The 15491-nt window shown below is 32.4% G+C and overlaps 5 protein-coding genes across 12 annotated transcripts; 2 read left to right on the top strand and 3 right to left on the bottom strand.

Annotated features, from left to right (window-relative positions):
* The first annotated feature begins 548 nt into the window (after positions 1-548).
* LOC100878932 (intraflagellar transport protein 81 homolog) lies at positions 549-9103 on the top strand. 7 transcript variants are annotated; one of them, XR_013041068.1, is made up of 14 exons: positions 549-1249; positions 1395-1543; positions 1638-1749; positions 1824-1940; positions 2009-2068; positions 2154-2306; positions 2388-2666; positions 2720-3037; positions 3124-3274; positions 3347-3495; positions 3562-3642; positions 3924-4087; positions 7237-7573; positions 8419-9103. XR_013041068.1 is itself a non-coding variant. In XM_012289393.2 (13 exons), the coding sequence occupies exons 1-13, from the start codon at positions 1145-1147 to the stop codon at positions 8510-8512; spliced, it is 1932 nt and encodes a 643-aa protein (XP_012144783.1). In that variant the 5' UTR covers positions 549-1144; the 3' UTR covers positions 8513-9103. The 7 variants fall into 7 exon arrangements, 2 of the variants coding, with proteins under 2 accessions (XP_012144783.1, XP_003705083.1); XR_013041066.1 differs by having other exon boundaries at positions 7237-8154; XR_013041067.1 differs by having other exon boundaries at positions 7237-8222.
* LOC100883256 (lysoplasmalogenase TMEM86A) lies at positions 4516-10141 on the bottom strand. Its single transcript, XM_003705073.3, has 6 exons — positions 9712-10141; positions 8502-8665; positions 6727-6920; positions 6263-6378; positions 6000-6110; positions 4516-5929 (listed from the first exon to the last, which is right to left on the bottom strand). The coding sequence occupies exons 1-6, from the start codon at positions 9730-9732 to the stop codon at positions 5753-5755; spliced, it is 783 nt and encodes a 260-aa protein (XP_003705121.1). The 5' UTR covers positions 9733-10141; the 3' UTR covers positions 4516-5752.
* On the top strand, positions 9627-13824 carry Stoml2 (stomatin like 2). Of its 2 annotated transcripts, none has more exons than XM_076541495.1 (7): positions 9627-9656; positions 12305-12421; positions 12528-12675; positions 12752-13000; positions 13070-13225; positions 13286-13530; positions 13600-13824. In XM_076541495.1, exons 1-7 carry the CDS (start codon positions 9642-9644, stop codon positions 13780-13782), a joined length of 1113 nt encoding a protein of 370 aa, XP_076397610.1. In that variant the 5' UTR covers positions 9627-9641; the 3' UTR covers positions 13783-13824. The 2 variants fall into 2 exon arrangements, with proteins under 2 accessions (XP_076397610.1, XP_076397609.1); XM_076541494.1 differs by lacking the exon at positions 9627-9656 and adding an exon at positions 11841-12209.
* CSP1 (chemosensory protein 1) lies at positions 10416-11269 on the bottom strand. The gene is made up of 2 exons (XM_003705072.3): positions 10996-11269; positions 10416-10692 (listed from the first exon to the last, which is right to left on the bottom strand). Exons 1-2 carry the CDS (start codon positions 11186-11188, stop codon positions 10529-10531), a joined length of 357 nt encoding a protein of 118 aa, XP_003705120.1. The 5' UTR covers positions 11189-11269; the 3' UTR covers positions 10416-10528.
* A 111-nt stretch (positions 13825-13935) lies between the features above and the next one.
* On the bottom strand, positions 13936-14885 carry LOC100878824 (protein KRTCAP2 homolog). Its single transcript, XM_003705034.3, has 3 exons — positions 14732-14885; positions 14261-14479; positions 13936-14187 (listed from the first exon to the last, which is right to left on the bottom strand). Exons 1-3 carry the CDS (start codon positions 14733-14735, stop codon positions 14015-14017), a joined length of 396 nt encoding a protein of 131 aa, XP_003705082.1. The 5' UTR covers positions 14736-14885; the 3' UTR covers positions 13936-14014.
* Between the last annotated feature and the right edge of the window lie 606 nt (positions 14886-15491).

Genomic DNA, 15491 nt, shown 5'->3' with positions numbered 1-15491 from the left:
TCACAAGTATAACTTGCATGGTTCTTTCATAAGATTTCACGAGTTAATTTTGTAACACAAATATTATAAGAATTAACGAAAATTTATCTGTAATATCAAAGCAACATATAAAACAGCAGAACAAAAGAAAGAGACAAAAAACGAAAGATTCATTGTCTTCAATTATATTCGATTCAACTTGATAAGTTATTTTTTAATCGATATAACTTTGGAGTACGTATTCTTTTTCACCTGTTGACGCACATAAACAAATTAGAAAAATGTTCTTGCTGCATCTGTGAGAAAACAAAAATAAAAGTGAGATAAAAACTGACGCTATTTAAGGTTGAGGTTTGTTAAATAGTAAAATTAAGATTCAGTACAATATTATAAAATAAAGTATGCTCAGAAATCAATATAATATTGACGAGTAATGAATTCCTGCGAGATTTAAAATGTATTAGTCAGCATGGAGCAAGTTTACACAACCAGTCCCAAGTTTTCTCACGTCGAAATTGCGGTTCTATTCGCGCGATGGAAATAAAATTCTCTTCTGAAAAATGCGGAAAAAGACTTGCTAACTTATAAAGATATAAATCGTACATTAAGTTTGAAAATATATTTAAAAAAGTTTAACGGAACAATGTGATCTTATGTCGCGATTTCTTCTTAATAAAAAATGATCAATGATCCTTAAACTGCTCTCAGTTTCATGTATTTCCTTATTGCTACCATGAAACTTCAAATACAGAATTGATCCTGCAATTAACTAAGTAATTAAGTATTAAAATGATATATATACATATATATTCGTAATTGTGCAACAATTATTGCCTGTTGTATTCGATTATAGTAGAGAAATTTAATGTACGATTTGAACTACATTAAAAGTTGAAGCCAAACTTAAATGGTCTTTTGATACTCTGTGATAATTGATCGCTTGTTTAATGTAATTAATTGCAAATCAATTTCCATTTAAAAAATTATTTGCAACAATTGCGGATACATATATGTATTGAAGAAGTTCATAATGTTGAAAGAGGGGATAATTGTGTGGCACGTATACGCTGTACGGTTGCCAGGACAACAAATTTGGATAACAAAAGAGGCAGTAAGCTGATTGTATCAATTTTATCGTCGGACAGCGAGGATTTACGGAAAAATTATGAAAGAAAACACCAAGTTCCTTGTAACCGAACTGAACAAATTACTGGATCGTAATTACAGTGTAATCTATTTTAATTCCTTAAGTCCTGAGGAACTGTTGCAAGTAAGGGATGTTTCATTCTCTCTTTTTCCAAGTTTCGGATGAATCAAGTTTCTTAATTTATTCATCAATAATCAAGTTTCTGTGATATTTCTGGCTGAATAAGATTATCGAGGATTTTTCTGTTCATATGATAATCATGTTACAGGTTTTGAAAGAGGTGTTGATTAAGATACAAGATCAAAATGATACGAATGTTGATATTAGAAATGGAAGCCCCGAAGAAACTGCTATTTACATTTTGTCTATTCTTCGGGTACTTAATTATCAGCCACAAATAGATCCTGCAGCTTTTAGGCAAGAATCTGTTTATTTATTTATATATTTAAAAACAAAAAAACACTATTCTTCTAATTTTTATAATATGAATTTTATTTATGGTTTCCTATAGACAAGGTCTTATTCGAGGCGATCCCGATATGATTCATCCCATCTTGACTTGGCTTTTATCTCGTTTGGATATTGTTAGGAAAAGAGCTTATTTATCTCGTTTTCTAGTAAAGGTATACTCTTATATACATTTCTATTGGCGCTTTTAAAATCATTAACAGTGGCTGACTTCGTTATCGTTAATTAGATAGAAGTTCCCGACGAGTATTTAAACGACCCAGAAGTCTCCTCTTTGTATGATCAGTATACAGCTGCAATCAATAGATTCAAAACCGTTCATAAAGAAAGAGAAATAGGGAAAAAGGTAAAAGTAATATTAGTGTGTTTGAATGTACGCATATGGGTAATATTTTTGTATCTCGTTCGGTTTAGAATTTCGAGAATGCCAGCGAATTGACAGCAGATCTGAAAACTATGGAGAAAGAAAAAGAAGTAAGGAACAAACCAATGTGATAAAAGTAAGTCGCTTGCCAGTCGTTGGGCTGTTTTAATACATGTGCAGTAATTTGGTTTGTAGGCTGTAACGATACGTATTGAAAAAATGAAGGCAAAAGCAGAACCTGGCATTCACTTGTTAGATGCAGCTAGAGCATTGCGCATAGAAAAAGATAAAGAGCGTGATCTGGCGTTGCAGGAAGAGCAAGAGAAAGATATTTTATCTACGTTGCAGGTAGAAGCATTTGGTGATTGTTCTGATTAGGACATTGGTGTAATTAATTACTCTTTTGTAAAATGTTTTATAATATTTTAGACTTCGCTCCAAAGGTTAGAGCGGGAGTTGCAAACTCTGAAAGAGGATGAGAATGAAATTACAGTTGAAACGTTGTTGCAACATTTGTCCGAGGCAATAACGGTTCAGACAATAGTAACAAATGAAAAGTTACCGGGTGAAATACAAACCAAAAGAGATCACATAAAAGCTTTAGTCGCGGTGAAACAGTATTCGTACTTGGGACCGGATCAAATAACTGCATTGAGAAATAAATTGGACACCATATCCGAAGAGATTCAAAAATTGATAGGGTTGAAGGTAAACTAGTAAACAGAATCTTTTTAGCATTTTTGTAATTTGAACAACTTTAGATCTCTAAAAGCAGCGTTGATAAAATCGAGCCCTTTCGACAACAAGCGGCTGCTGTTACGAATATTAAAAGAAACGTGTTGGAGCGATTGGAGAAAACAGAAAGATCTTTGCAAGAATTACAAGCAAAATTAAAGGAGAAACAAGAATTATCGAAATTTATGGTAGAAGATATAATACCGAAAGGGGAAGAGTTAAAAAAATACATAAACCGTTTGAAAACTAGAGGTACACTTTATAAACATTGCAAGGCTGAATTGGCATGGCTTGCTGCAGAGAATAACGTGTTATATCGAACAACTACCATTTTGGAAAATCAGGTAATTCGTTGAAAAAGGAAAACTACTCTTTATGTCTGTTCAAACTTAGTTAGGTCAAGCTTCGAAATTGACCGCGTTTATTGTAGGTTAATCAATGTAATCAAGCAAAAGAAATATTTGAAAATGTAAAGAAAACCATCCCGGATAATTTTACGGAAGAAAACGCGTTTTCGATGAATGTTCAATTGTCGAGAAATATATTTGCATTTCGCGCGAAATTGGTCCCTTTGATAAATGGTACGTGCATACTATGTGGTAGAAAATATTGCGATCGATAAACGTTAAATTTGTGTATCGTAAACGTTACAGAGTTGCAGACATTGCGAAAAAAATCACGCGAATATGATCAGCAACAGCAACAAGCGGAAAAGACGCATAAAAATGTAGAATCGAGTATGAATATTTCAATTAATGATTTACAATCTGAAATAGAAGGCATAAAACTGAAAATAGAAAAGGTAAATGATTTCAGTATTTACTATTTTTTTTATCGTTGTTTTCTGATTATAAAATATCTTTGAAAGGATGTTGAAGAAATAAAAAAATTGCAAGAGCTTGTACATAGAATGAAAACTACAGAGGAAAAAATAAATCGTGATACAGAGGTTAGTAAGACTTATACTTTAAAATTAATTTGCGATAGCATATATCTGGTTAGATCGCTTGTTCGATGAAACAAACGATTGGTATCGATTTCCACTGAATGCGATGAAGAAACAACTCCTGTTTTTAATTTGCATCGTATGGAACCAAACAAGAAGTCTCGATTCGATGAACTCGCTCATCTATCATGAAGCGGTTATGGAAACGAGACGCGACTGAATAAAAAAAGTCGTTACGTAACTACTAGCGTTCATAATTTCTCACTACTTTTTTATCAATATAGGATTCTACAATTTCTGATCCTGGCAAAAAACTGAAGGAAGAATTAAATAACGTTGTCTTATCCGAAGAAGCAAAACTAAAAAGTTTGATGATAGAGAAAGACCGTTTGAAGGAGTTTGTTGCAGTAAAGGAAAAACAAATACAAATGTGGAATGATATTTTATCGTAAGTAATAAACGTTAAAAATATTGGAATGATCATGTAGAGAAGATGCATTGAAAAAGTATTCTTTTAGGATTTTCAAGTGTAAAATAAAATCTGCCGAAGAGATTAAACAATCAAATGGTATCGTTGTACGTCGTGGGGGTGCAGAGACTTTAGTTTTACAATGATCTTGGTATTTTCGGAGAAGTGTTTGATGAATTTTTTAAATTTAAAATAAACAAAATATTGTCAAAAATGAAAACTTCTAAATATATCATTATACTTAGGATTGCTTTATTTTTTAAATCTATACATCAATATCGTGTTAGACTTTTACAAATATGCTTTATATTAAAATGTTGTAAATATATATTTTTACAATAAGTTTGTTATAGTCGTAGTCAAACCGTGGTTTTTTTTAACTCTAAGAGAATCTAAAAGTTTGCGTATCCTTTTTTAAATTCGTTTTTATTTAGTCTTCATTTATAGATACATAGTTACGAAATCAGATACTTTTTACAATTTATTTCGTTCATTAAATATGATATGTTATCGAGATCTACGTATAAATCGTAGTCGCCTACAAGTCTTTTACAATTTGCTACATTCTAAAATATGAAATACATTTTGCAAAAGAAAACGACACGTTTTCTTTAAATTGTTAGAAAAAGTAGTTCTATCAGAAAAATAATATTTCGATTTTCAAATCAGTGCTTCACTTTTCGCCTATCGTAAACATACATGACACAATAAATACATCGGTATTGTCCTACTAACTATACAATTATCGATAAATGCAGTAGTAAAGACAACATAATCTACTGGCTCTATAATTGAATTTTTCAATTTTATTCGTGACAATTGAACGATCTTTTTGTTAATACTGTGTAATACGAGTAGACAGCATCAAACAACTAATTTTTGTCAACAATTTAAATTATTCTAATTCTTTACAATCGACTATCATTAAACTATTAGTTAACAGAATATTCAACATTTGTATATTGTCCTATACAAAGAAATGCGATTTGGTTCATTTTGTGTATTGTGAAACAATACATAAAATACACTTACGATTATTCCTATGAAATAATCTATTCGAGGAATTCATTAAAAAATACTGAAATATTTTGTTTTTATTCGCACTTTACGAACATTAAATCGGATCTCTTTCTTGTACTAACGAATAGGAAATTACAGTATTTCTTTAGAAAATTGATTAATACTATCGAGATTGTATCGAATTAAAGCGAGAGAATTTCTACGATCGCAAAATTTTCAAATCTCCATAGGCATTTAAAGGAAAATATTTGAACTGGTAATTGTTCGTTAAATGCTCGTCAAATGTTTTCTATTCGTACAGAGGTACGATGCATTTAAATACGAGTTACGAGAAGTCATTTCTTGCCTTTAATAAAGTGGCAGTGTTACAACTTTAGTTGTACTGTTGACAAACCGTGAATTTTTTAACGCGATGCATTGTACCTACTTAAACCGGTAATTATGCTTCCCAAAGTCTATATGACCTCGGATATAACACGCTATTGAAAATACTTACATCTCCTATACCTACTTCAAAATTTATGTACAAAATTCTTTCATTCGCGGAATGAGACTTAATAAATTTGGGTAGCATAACATAATTCAGTTAATATTTACAGCCTGTAAACAGAAGACAAAATTCTCTTAATTTTTTGCTAAATTTGCTTCATTTTTATCGTCGCTTGCATTGTTATTATTATTGTTGTTGTTGTTGTTATTGTTGTTGTTGTAGTTGCTGTTGTTGTTACTATTATGTTTTGAACCTACAGCACTCAGTGCTATTCCTAACTGAGCCGCATAGTACGTCAACATTATAGAAACCTTGAAATCAAGTTTTTTTAATTTATTAGTCATTCTTACAAGCTTTGATTAAAAATAATAACTACTGTACCTGAGAATAAGGCAATGGCGTATGAAAATAATGGAATCCGAGTAAAGTATCCGATATAAGGAAACATATACTACCGATGCAGCTACAGAGTTTAGTCCACGTCCATAGCTCCTGATAAAAGAACAGTTTATTTAATGCGTAATTATTAGATCATTGATCATAATTATTTGACACGCGATTTATTTTGTTTCATAATCGAATCAGAAAATTACATATTGGTTGTTTCGGTTACTCTTAACACGATGTAAGTATTTTGCGCATACCTTGTAAAACTGTACTCTCGAAATTGCCCTCCATGCCATAGTCGTCAATAATACTACGTAAACCGGAACTCCAACGACCAGGATACCATTTAGACCAGGCATTAGAGTATATATGACTGAAGTACAATTTTTATTGTTTTATCGTCTTACAATTATGAATTATTCTGAAGGCAGCCAATAAATTCTTGTAAAAATGTGATGTGCCACAATTTTTTGGATACATCATTTTACTAATACTTGAATGATATCTTTTTTTTTTTTTAAATTGGTATCATCGGTATCATTTAAACGAAATTTTAAGTAAGTACGCGCGCACTCTTTTTTGGTCCTCCCTCTCTGTTTACTGCTGGTACGCGCGCATATACGTGCATAGTGTCTATAAATCTTTAAAAGTCAATTAAAATTAAAATATGAGAATTTATTGGCCATTTTAAGAAGGAGAAAAATACGATTACGAAACTTACCTAGCGAACACATCGCATACAGGATTGTGCCTAACATTTTATTAAGTGGTATGAAACCGAATGCGCTAATATACATGATTTGAGCCATGGCGAACATACACATTCCCGGGGTGAAACAATTGGGCCAAACCAATAGTGCGTCTCCTATGCAACTGAATATTAACCCTGTCAGTATGCGTCTGGAGAAAGTGTACCTAAAAAAGAAGATGGTCAATTGCGAATATCTAATATTTCTTTATTATCGTGCAATCGCTATTAATCGAAATTTTATACAGTTTACAAGATTACATTTTTATCGTTATAAGCAGAATTGGACATATATGTTATTTAGAATTTAGACAAAATTCTGTATAATTTCATTCAGTTCTATTCACGATGTCTAAACAACAATTTGAAAGTTCGAATAAATAATACGTACAATTCTGACGTTGTGAGCTTTATGATAACGAGAGTATATGTATGTATACGAAAGCGATGAGAAAGTATTCTAGCTTACACTTACATTTTCAGGTGACTTTTTCGGGCGCAACATGTTTTGATCAATTTTTAACTTTCAAAGCGACAATTTTCAACTGATATCGTCGTTAAATAAAATTGTTGAAATATAATAAAACGTTTTTTGCTCGAGGAACATTAGATGGAAATGAGAACGATCATTGGTAAATGCCAGGAAGTCGAAAGAGAATAGCCCTCTTCTTGTTTCAACGAGAATTACTTGTAAGCACGAACCTCTACTACCGAATAAATTTCACGCAATCTGTGGAATGTGGAAATGGTTAAATGGAATTGGAAAATTCGAAATGTGTGCATTATCGATAAGGGAAAAAAGCGACCTGAAAATAAGCGTGTAAGCGAGATAACGTATGTTCTGCTAGTCACAGACTGCACGTTCCGTAAGAAAAGTTGATGTTGCTCCATGAAGGCAGAACAGCCGTAGTTATTGTCTTATCGTTTAATACGTGAGTTAGTAGAAAAATGGGATTCACGCTACATAAGGGCAGGGCGGACCTACCCTTATTTTTGCCTATTGTGCGTACCTCGCGACAAGTCCCTCGAGATGCATATACAGACGCGCTGTCTAACTTTCTACGAGCCATATTTAGTAGATCTTTGCTCGAGACTTCTTTCGAAGCACGGATAGTAGTTATGCCAATGTTCGTAACAATCCTTCCTTTTTTCTACCTTGCGCAGAGTAACGAGTATGCGATTAAATGGCGATGAAAAGGAAAGAGTAACACGTGGATGTGCAGTCTACCTTGGTTTCGTATGTTAGACAAAGAGGCAATGACCGCGACTATTGCCCTCTCTCGTCTCCTTCCATGCACAACATACACACGTACACACATAATATCTCTCTCTCTCTCTCTTGTGTCGACTTCAACTTTTCTTACTGAGCGCGCAGCAGCATAATGGTATGGTAATGGCATTGTAAGTAGTTACGAGCATATGACAAACTTGATTAATTCGTTTTCGTTTAACATTACCCGCTTACAGAGGTATCGTTTATGGTAATAACTTTATTGCATTCGTCTGTAGTGTGCGTCATTGACATCGAACAAAGAAATATAATGATGCGAATGATTTAACATGTAATAATCATCGTTATAATATTTCAGCGTTTAATCGAAATAGCGTTTGTTATTTTTTCTTGACGTTAGTAAACAAGTAAACGTTAGTATATATTTTTTACAGTCTCAACGGCGTTATAATGTCGATTGCGGAACATGATCGTAGAAACAAAGGAATCTGTGCATGCAAAATTCTTCTGCACTTACTCCTGCGATAAACTAACTCCATGTAGAAGAACAAAGACGATTAGACTTATAATTGGCAAACACTTGAAACACGCCGTCAGGAGCGATGGTTGCTCGGCCAATAATATAAAATACACGGATACGCTTTTAAAGAAAGGAACTAATTTTGGGCCAATACTTTTTAACTGGAACAGACAAAACATGTCACTGAAATAGAATCGAGGTTATTGATTAACATACACGTATTTAATATTAAGTTGAATCTTAAATTTTTATTTGAAATTCTTTCATTAATGTTTCATTAATATTATTATAAGAAACATAAAATTAGCTTCGAGTAAATAAAGGGGTTTTATTTGCATACGTATTGCAAAGCGTGTTTAACAAAAGTATATTAATTGTACCGACAAAGAGCAGATAAGGTAATAATATAATGTATTGTGGTAATGCGAAAACATAATATTTAATTGTCTGGAGATAATACAGAAAATGTTTGGCCATAAGCAAATCTACCTAAACGCTTAGGATTACATTCTACGGCATTGATAACTTTCAAAAACTGATTGTACTCCATATATAGAATAAAATTACGTTTCAATAAAAAATAATATATATGTACAATATACGCAATGATGCTAAATGGTTGATTAAACAATTATTAGAGGACTGCAGCAATATAGCCAGGACTATTATTTAGCAGCATATAGTTAGCACATCGATAAACGTATTGTTAATTCACGACAACAATTGATCATTTGTTAAATATAAATCGCGTAAAGTAATAAGAATAATAAAAATATCGATTTCGATATAATAAAGTAGAATAATGCTAAGCTTTATTAATGCATATTCGATATTTCCATTCCCAGCTGTCACGAATAAACACGTAAAAACGTAACTACAATACTACCAACATTAGTTATTAATGGTCCGTAAACAAAAAGGAAAGTCAGCAATGAATATGCTTACGCACTAACGCTGTAGCGTTCATTCAAAACAAAGAAAACAGCTGTTCGAGAGTATGTTCGTCATTGACCTTTAGCTTATTTGTTGCGATTAAATGTTGGAAGAAAACAATCATTCGGTAGACTTGCCTTACGAATCGGTACGTGAGAAGAGGTATAGAAAAATGCGTCGAAACGCGAGTAACAAGGAAAACATATGAATTCATCGAAGGTAATTGAAAACACGAACGCGAACAGGAAAATCGATAATGGAAAACGTTACTTACTACTTGTGTAGGCGATGACATTTTCGATTATCATATAATTTTGAACTGTATAGTGATACCCACTCGCATACACGATATTTTCCGCTGGTACTGTCAATTGCCACACAATTATCACAGTAGGCTGCTCCCAGACGACTACATTACTTTACTTCGCTTGAACAACGCTATCTCCTATTGGTTAATCTTTAGGTGACCGTTTCTACTGACCAATCATTACGAACCTTTATTCCTTCGGTAATCAATTTATATTTAACCTTTTTAACCATTTTCTTTCCCAATTTGAAGAATAAGCGTTTGTTTTTATCGCGATATTAAATTTTAATTTAAACTTTCTACTTAGTACCCTGCGCGATCACGGTATCGATTATAGCTGGTTATCTAGACTCGTTATTATATTTCATGACCCAGTTTCTTGTCAAATAAAATCGTTGAATGAAATAAAAATTTTTAAACAACCTTTACTTACTTTTTCAATACTTTTCAATATTGCGAGTGAATACTTTTTATAATGCGACGACAATGTCACCGAACGAGTTTTAAATGAATTCACGAACGACCGTATCGATCGTATAGTATCGACCGTATCGTAAAGTCGATCGTATCGATCGCTTCAAAAATTTAGCGCGTTACTTGCGCGAATACGATGTGTCAATATAAATGAAATGTTCTACAGAGATAATAGATTTTTTAAAAAAACGCTATCATTGCAACAATTGATTCGATTTTATTTAATAAAATTGTATTTTCAATATTAATTACATAATGTTAGTAGAAGTATATAAAACCTTTTTACATCGTATCTTTAGTAAGATAAAGTTTAATTATTTGCACGTTTTTTTGCATCGTTTAATGATTTCTCCACGAAAGCTTGCCATTTGCTCGGTTCATTCTTGTTGTACCAATCCGCCATTTTATCGAATAACTCCTTTTGCCTTTCGGTGCATAGTCGGCACTTTGTTACAAATGCCTCAGTTATGTGTTCTGTAATGTACAAAAGCTTTATTCTAATTTCGAAACGGTTATGTTTCTTGCTAATATATAGAAGGATTATAAATTTCGTCGATCGAAAGAAAACGTGTTGGCACCGTGGATACGAGCCTATGCGTTACTTCTTCGATGTCGAAAAAAATTAAAAAAGCATTTGCAAAAACCCTCTTTTTGATTGATAATTTTGTGAGAACATAACGTTAAAAAAAATTTCTTTCGTGATATTAACGTACATATTATATTTCGGCACGAATCGAAACTTTATTAACTTCGATGAATCGAAAATTGATAATTTACCTTTAAAAAACTGTGCGTCGGCAGTCACGCAAGGTTGTACCTCCATGAAACATTTGTAATATTGTTCCCTTAGTTTATCATTTGCCAAAATTTTATCGATGTCGACGTAATCGTATTTATCTGGATAAAGATCTTCGGCCAGTGTCCATGCAAGAAGAGAGAGAGTTAGCAATAGTATAACGTAGGAACGCATGATATCAAATTTTACAAAACGACTCTTTCGCGTACTTCCTTGTGCTTCGATCAGCGATTTTTAAGCCTGAATACTGACATGATCGTTCCTCTCCTTTATATATTCTTCGCGTAAACGACCGGTTTTATTAATTCATAGCAGTTCAAGATGAATGAAATATTCCAAACAACAATTATACTAATGCGATGGTAAAAAAACTAAATTACCTTATACGTAACACGTTTTTTTAATATAGCATTCTTCTTACATTATGGCATTGATTAATTATGCACACGATTGCTTTCTTGGAAGCTTCGAACTGAAATCCGTATGCAATAAAATCAGTATGCATTTTCGATATAAAATCTTCGCGTCTCACTATTTATGACACAACGAATTTATACATACATAATACGTAGATAAATATTTATTTATTTTAATTTCAATCGAATATAAAAGCTTGAAAGTATTGTAATGCATTTGTGCACACAATATATATGTATTACGCGTGATATATGTAATCATTTTACATATATCGCATATTGCATATATATATTGCATATTATCCGCAAGTCATGTTATTACTAGATTATTAATGAATGATTTATACGATTATTTATACGTGTTTAAAAACATTTGTTACATTTCCTCTTTTTCCAAAATAACATTTTTTTTCGTTTTTTCCCGTTTTGTTTTTTTTTCTTTTCTTTTCTTTTCTATTGTAAACAATGGATAGTTTTATTAGCAATATGCTAGAACTCGAATGAAAATGCAAAGTGAAAAGTAAACTATAAATGTTTTGTTGTTTTCACAATTATTTGAATGTAACGGTAAACTTTCGTCTGCATATTTACATTGCCGCGAAAATTCCTAACGACGAGAATGAATTTATTCGTAGTTTAAACGCGTTGTACCTGCGTGCTGTTACATTTATTAACCAAAATCTTTGGTTAACTGTCAGAGCATAATGCTATTGCGAACATATAAGTGGGAAATGAATTGCCGTTTTAAAACGCTCGCTCGTAATTTTGGAATATTGAAGGTAGTAGTGATATTTTGAATAGTACCGAAATAGGTAACCTCTTTTCGGCCACGAATGTCCAATTTTAACATAATAAAAATGATTTATTTTTAAAGCATCAATCGATTTTTGGATTTGAACATGCTGTCCCTAAATTATCTATAACGCAACTTGTCAGACACAGATCCGATACACCCTTCAATACTGTTATATTATTTGTTCCACAGCAGGAGGTTAGTTATGCACAGAATATTAAACACTTTATATTATATTAAAATTTTTAGTACATGTTAATATTAAGATTGCATGGTACTTCAGCGAATAATCTTCTTTTTACAGGCATGGGTCGTCGAAAGGATGGGAAAATTTCATAAAGTTTTAGAACCAGGATTAAATATGCTTATACCGATAGTTGATAAAATTAAATATGTTCAAAGCCTTAAGGAATTAGCGATAGAGATACCCCAACAAAGTGCAGTTACTTTGGGTATGGACCGTTAACTCTTGTTAATTTTGTTATGAAACGCTTAACAGAATTCTAATCCTACAATTTTATTCCGCAGATAATGTAACATTAAATATCGATGGAGTTTTATATTTAAGAGTAAATGATCCGTATTTAGCTTCGTACGGCGTTGAGGATGCCGAATTTGCTGTAGTTCAGTTAGCCCAAACAACTATGAGATCAGAGTTAGGAAAAATAGCATTAGACAAGGTATTTAGGGAGAGAGAAGGTCTTAATGTTTGCATCGTCGATAGTATAAATAAAGCGAGCGAAGCTTGGGGTATAACGTGTCTCAGATACGAAATACGTGAGTTGAAACATGAATAATTTCTTGCTTATGGGAGAAAGTAGTAAAATATCTGTCTTTCGTCCGTAGGTGATATCAGATTACCGCAAAGGGTGCAAGAAGCGATGCAAATGCAAGTAGAAGCAGAACGGAAAAAAAGAGCTGCAGTTTTAGAATCTGAGGGTACCAGAGAAGCAGAAATAAATATTGCCGAAGGAAAACGATTAGCGCAGATTTTAGCGTCGGGTAATTTTTAACATTCGTTTAATTGTAAATTAGCAAAAAGTTTCTATTATACCTTTACAGAGGCTGCAAAACAGGAAGAAATAAATAAAGCGACTGGTACAGCAGCTGCAGTAGTAGCTATTGCAGAAGCACGTGCAAAGAGTTTAAAACTTATAGCAAATGCTCTTAATTTATCGGATGCAAAAAATGCAGCTGCATATAGCATAGCGGAACAATATGTTAAAGCGTTTAACAAACTGGCAAAAGTGAACAATACTTTGATTCTGCCCAGTAATGTTTCCGACATATCTTCTCTAGTAACACAAGTATGCCATAAAATATTTCTTCTATAAAGTTACATATATTATTGTTCATAATCATTTTATCGTTTGCAGGCAATGACAGTGTATAAACAAATTCTGTCCCAACCTAGTATAGGTATAGATGATACGAAAGAAAATAGAGATACTTCGCTCGATGTTCACGAATCGGATGAATCTTTTGAATATTTCAGTGATAAAGAGGAAGCAGAGAAGCATAGAGAGAACAAAAGAAAACGAAATCCTGAAATATTGTAAAATAGTTGTATACGATACAAATATATTTTGATTTATTTGTTATTTTCTTTTGTTATTTATGACATATATATGTACAACGTATAAAAGAGTAAGAAGAGACAGAGATAAGGTTTGGAAGGATCAAAATACAGTCGTAAGTGAATGATAAATGAATTATAGTTAAACGATTTTATATGAATTATTTCTCCCGAATACAATTAAATAGAGATTATGTTGAATTTAGGTTATATTTTCATTTTCTTTTCTTCGTATGTACCAATACTGTAGGCACAGGTGCAGCATAGGTTTCTTGAGAAATCCGGTTGATGTAATATAACGCGATCATCGAAAACAGAAAGCAGGTGGTAGTTGCCACTCTGTGCACTAATCCTGATGCGATTAAACTGATAATTAACGAGAACATAACTGCAACAAATAAAAACGATTAGAATTTTGCATCGCTTAAGATGTTATCGCGTTTCTAATCATCGAGATATACCTTCAGGGAATAATTTTTGTTGAAAAGATTTTCCAAATACCGTAGATTCTAGATTTCCAATAGCAGTCAATACGCACATAAATAATATAGATCCAATATATCCGCCCAATATGGTATAAAGTTGTGACGATGCTAACCAAGTTCTATATATTTGCATTCCAGAAAACACGAGAACCGTAAGAATGGATGACAATACAAAGGATACTCCGCTACTGACCGCTGAAAATATGATAATAAAGAGAAAAAAAGTAACAGTGATTATTTTTTCTGAGAAAGAATCTTTAATGCAAGGACAATTAACTATAAACTTAAAAATTGATAAGAGTACAGCAATATAGCGATAAAATATGTTGGCCGGTAAATTTAACCTATTTAATGAATTATCATCGGTTTAATAACTATATTACTGTAAATGAATGTCTTGAAATTCAGTCAAAGAATCTCAGCTTATATATTCTTAACTTTACATACGCATTTTTTAAAATAAATTCGTATTAATCTATAACGCCAAATTGATATGCTGATCTTCCAGTTTCAATCTTTCAACTTTCAACTAGAGTAGCTGTGTTGTCATAAAATCCATTCGTACTAACATTCTAATATTTTCGCTAAAAAAAATCTATATTTCGTCCGACGAGAGAAGAAAATAACTAGACAACGTTTTGCGCGATTCGACAGTATAGGGAAATTTCTAATCACAAGAACGAAGCCTCTCTGTCGGATGTTACTCGTTTCGTGGTCAGATATACGGTGGTTGAAAACGAAGGAACAACGAGAGCATAAAAATGATTATACGATAAATGGAGAAAAATAAAAGAAATATTACATTTAATTTTTGTAACATAGTCATAATGTAATTAATTGATACGCGAATACCAATAAGAAAGTATTTTGTTTAATGTTGCGGAACAAATTGTAATCGAACAGAATTAGAAAGGATGAAACTTTCCTGTCTACCGAGTATATAGTTTCATTTGGTCGATCGTAAGAGGTTCACCATAGACTAGAAAAAATGAATATACGCCGAACGAGCTGCTCTCTCGCGACGATTTTCAATCATTGTTACGATACATTTAAGATAGGCTACTTGGCCAAAAATATACACGCAAGTACGTGTACACGCAAGTATGCACTGGTTGTTATCGATTTGAAATTTATCGTGGCATATCAATTTCGATCAATATTTTAATCGTATATACTGGTCTGTCTACAATTTCTTTTTCTTTATCGT

Source organism: Megachile rotundata, chromosome 16 (assembly GCF_050947335.1).
Source record: "Megachile rotundata isolate GNS110a chromosome 16, iyMegRotu1, whole genome shotgun sequence".
In the NCBI taxonomy this organism is placed as follows: domain Eukaryota; kingdom Metazoa; phylum Arthropoda; class Insecta; order Hymenoptera; family Megachilidae; genus Megachile; species Megachile rotundata.
Note: the sequence above shows the minus strand (reverse complement) of the source record. Positions and strands in the feature narration are given on the sequence as shown.

Excerpts from the sequence above, each read along its gene's own strand:
- LOC100883256 (XM_003705073.3), bottom strand. The coding sequence starts at position 9,732 with ATGTCATCGCCTACACAAGTA. Across the intron at positions 8,666-9,711 it reads TGTCATCGCCTACACAAGTA|TTAAAAAGTATTGGCCCAAA; the intron begins GTAAGTAACGTT and ends TGTCTGTTCCAG. Across the intron at positions 6,111-6,262 it reads CGAGAGTACAGTTTTACAAG|GAGCTATGGACGTGGACTAA; the intron begins GTATGCGCAAAA and ends TTCTTTTATCAG.
- LOC100878824 (XM_003705034.3), bottom strand. Across the intron at positions 14,188-14,260 it reads ACAAAAATTATTCCCTGAAG|TTATGTTCTCGTTAATTATC; the intron begins GTATATCTCGAT and ends TATTTGTTGCAG.
- Stoml2 (XM_076541494.1), top strand. The coding sequence starts at position 12,135 with ATGCTATTGCGAACATATAAGTGGGAAATGAATTGCCGTTTTAAAACG. Across the intron at positions 12,676-12,751 it reads ACAAAGTGCAGTTACTTTGG|ATAATGTAACATTAAATATC; the intron begins GTATGGACCGTT and ends TTTATTCCGCAG. Across the intron at positions 13,001-13,069 it reads GTGTCTCAGATACGAAATAC|GTGATATCAGATTACCGCAA; the intron begins GTGAGTTGAAAC and ends TTTCGTCCGTAG.
- CSP1 (XM_003705072.3), bottom strand. The coding sequence starts at position 11,188 with ATGCGTTCCTACGTTATACTATTGCTAACTCTCTCTCTTCTTGCATGG. Across the intron at positions 10,693-10,995 it reads CGACGCACAGTTTTTTAAAG|AACACATAACTGAGGCATTT; the intron begins GTAAATTATCAA and ends TGTACATTACAG.
- LOC100878932 (XM_003705035.3), top strand. The coding sequence starts at position 1,145 with ATGAAAGAAAACACCAAGTTCCTTGTAACCGAACTGAACAAATTACTG. Across the intron at positions 1,941-2,008 it reads AAAGAGAAATAGGGAAAAAG|AATTTCGAGAATGCCAGCGA; the intron begins GTAAAAGTAATA and ends CGTTCGGTTTAG. Across the intron at positions 4,088-4,157 it reads ATGTGGAATGATATTTTATC|GATTTTCAAGTGTAAAATAA; the intron begins GTAAGTAATAAA and ends GTATTCTTTTAG.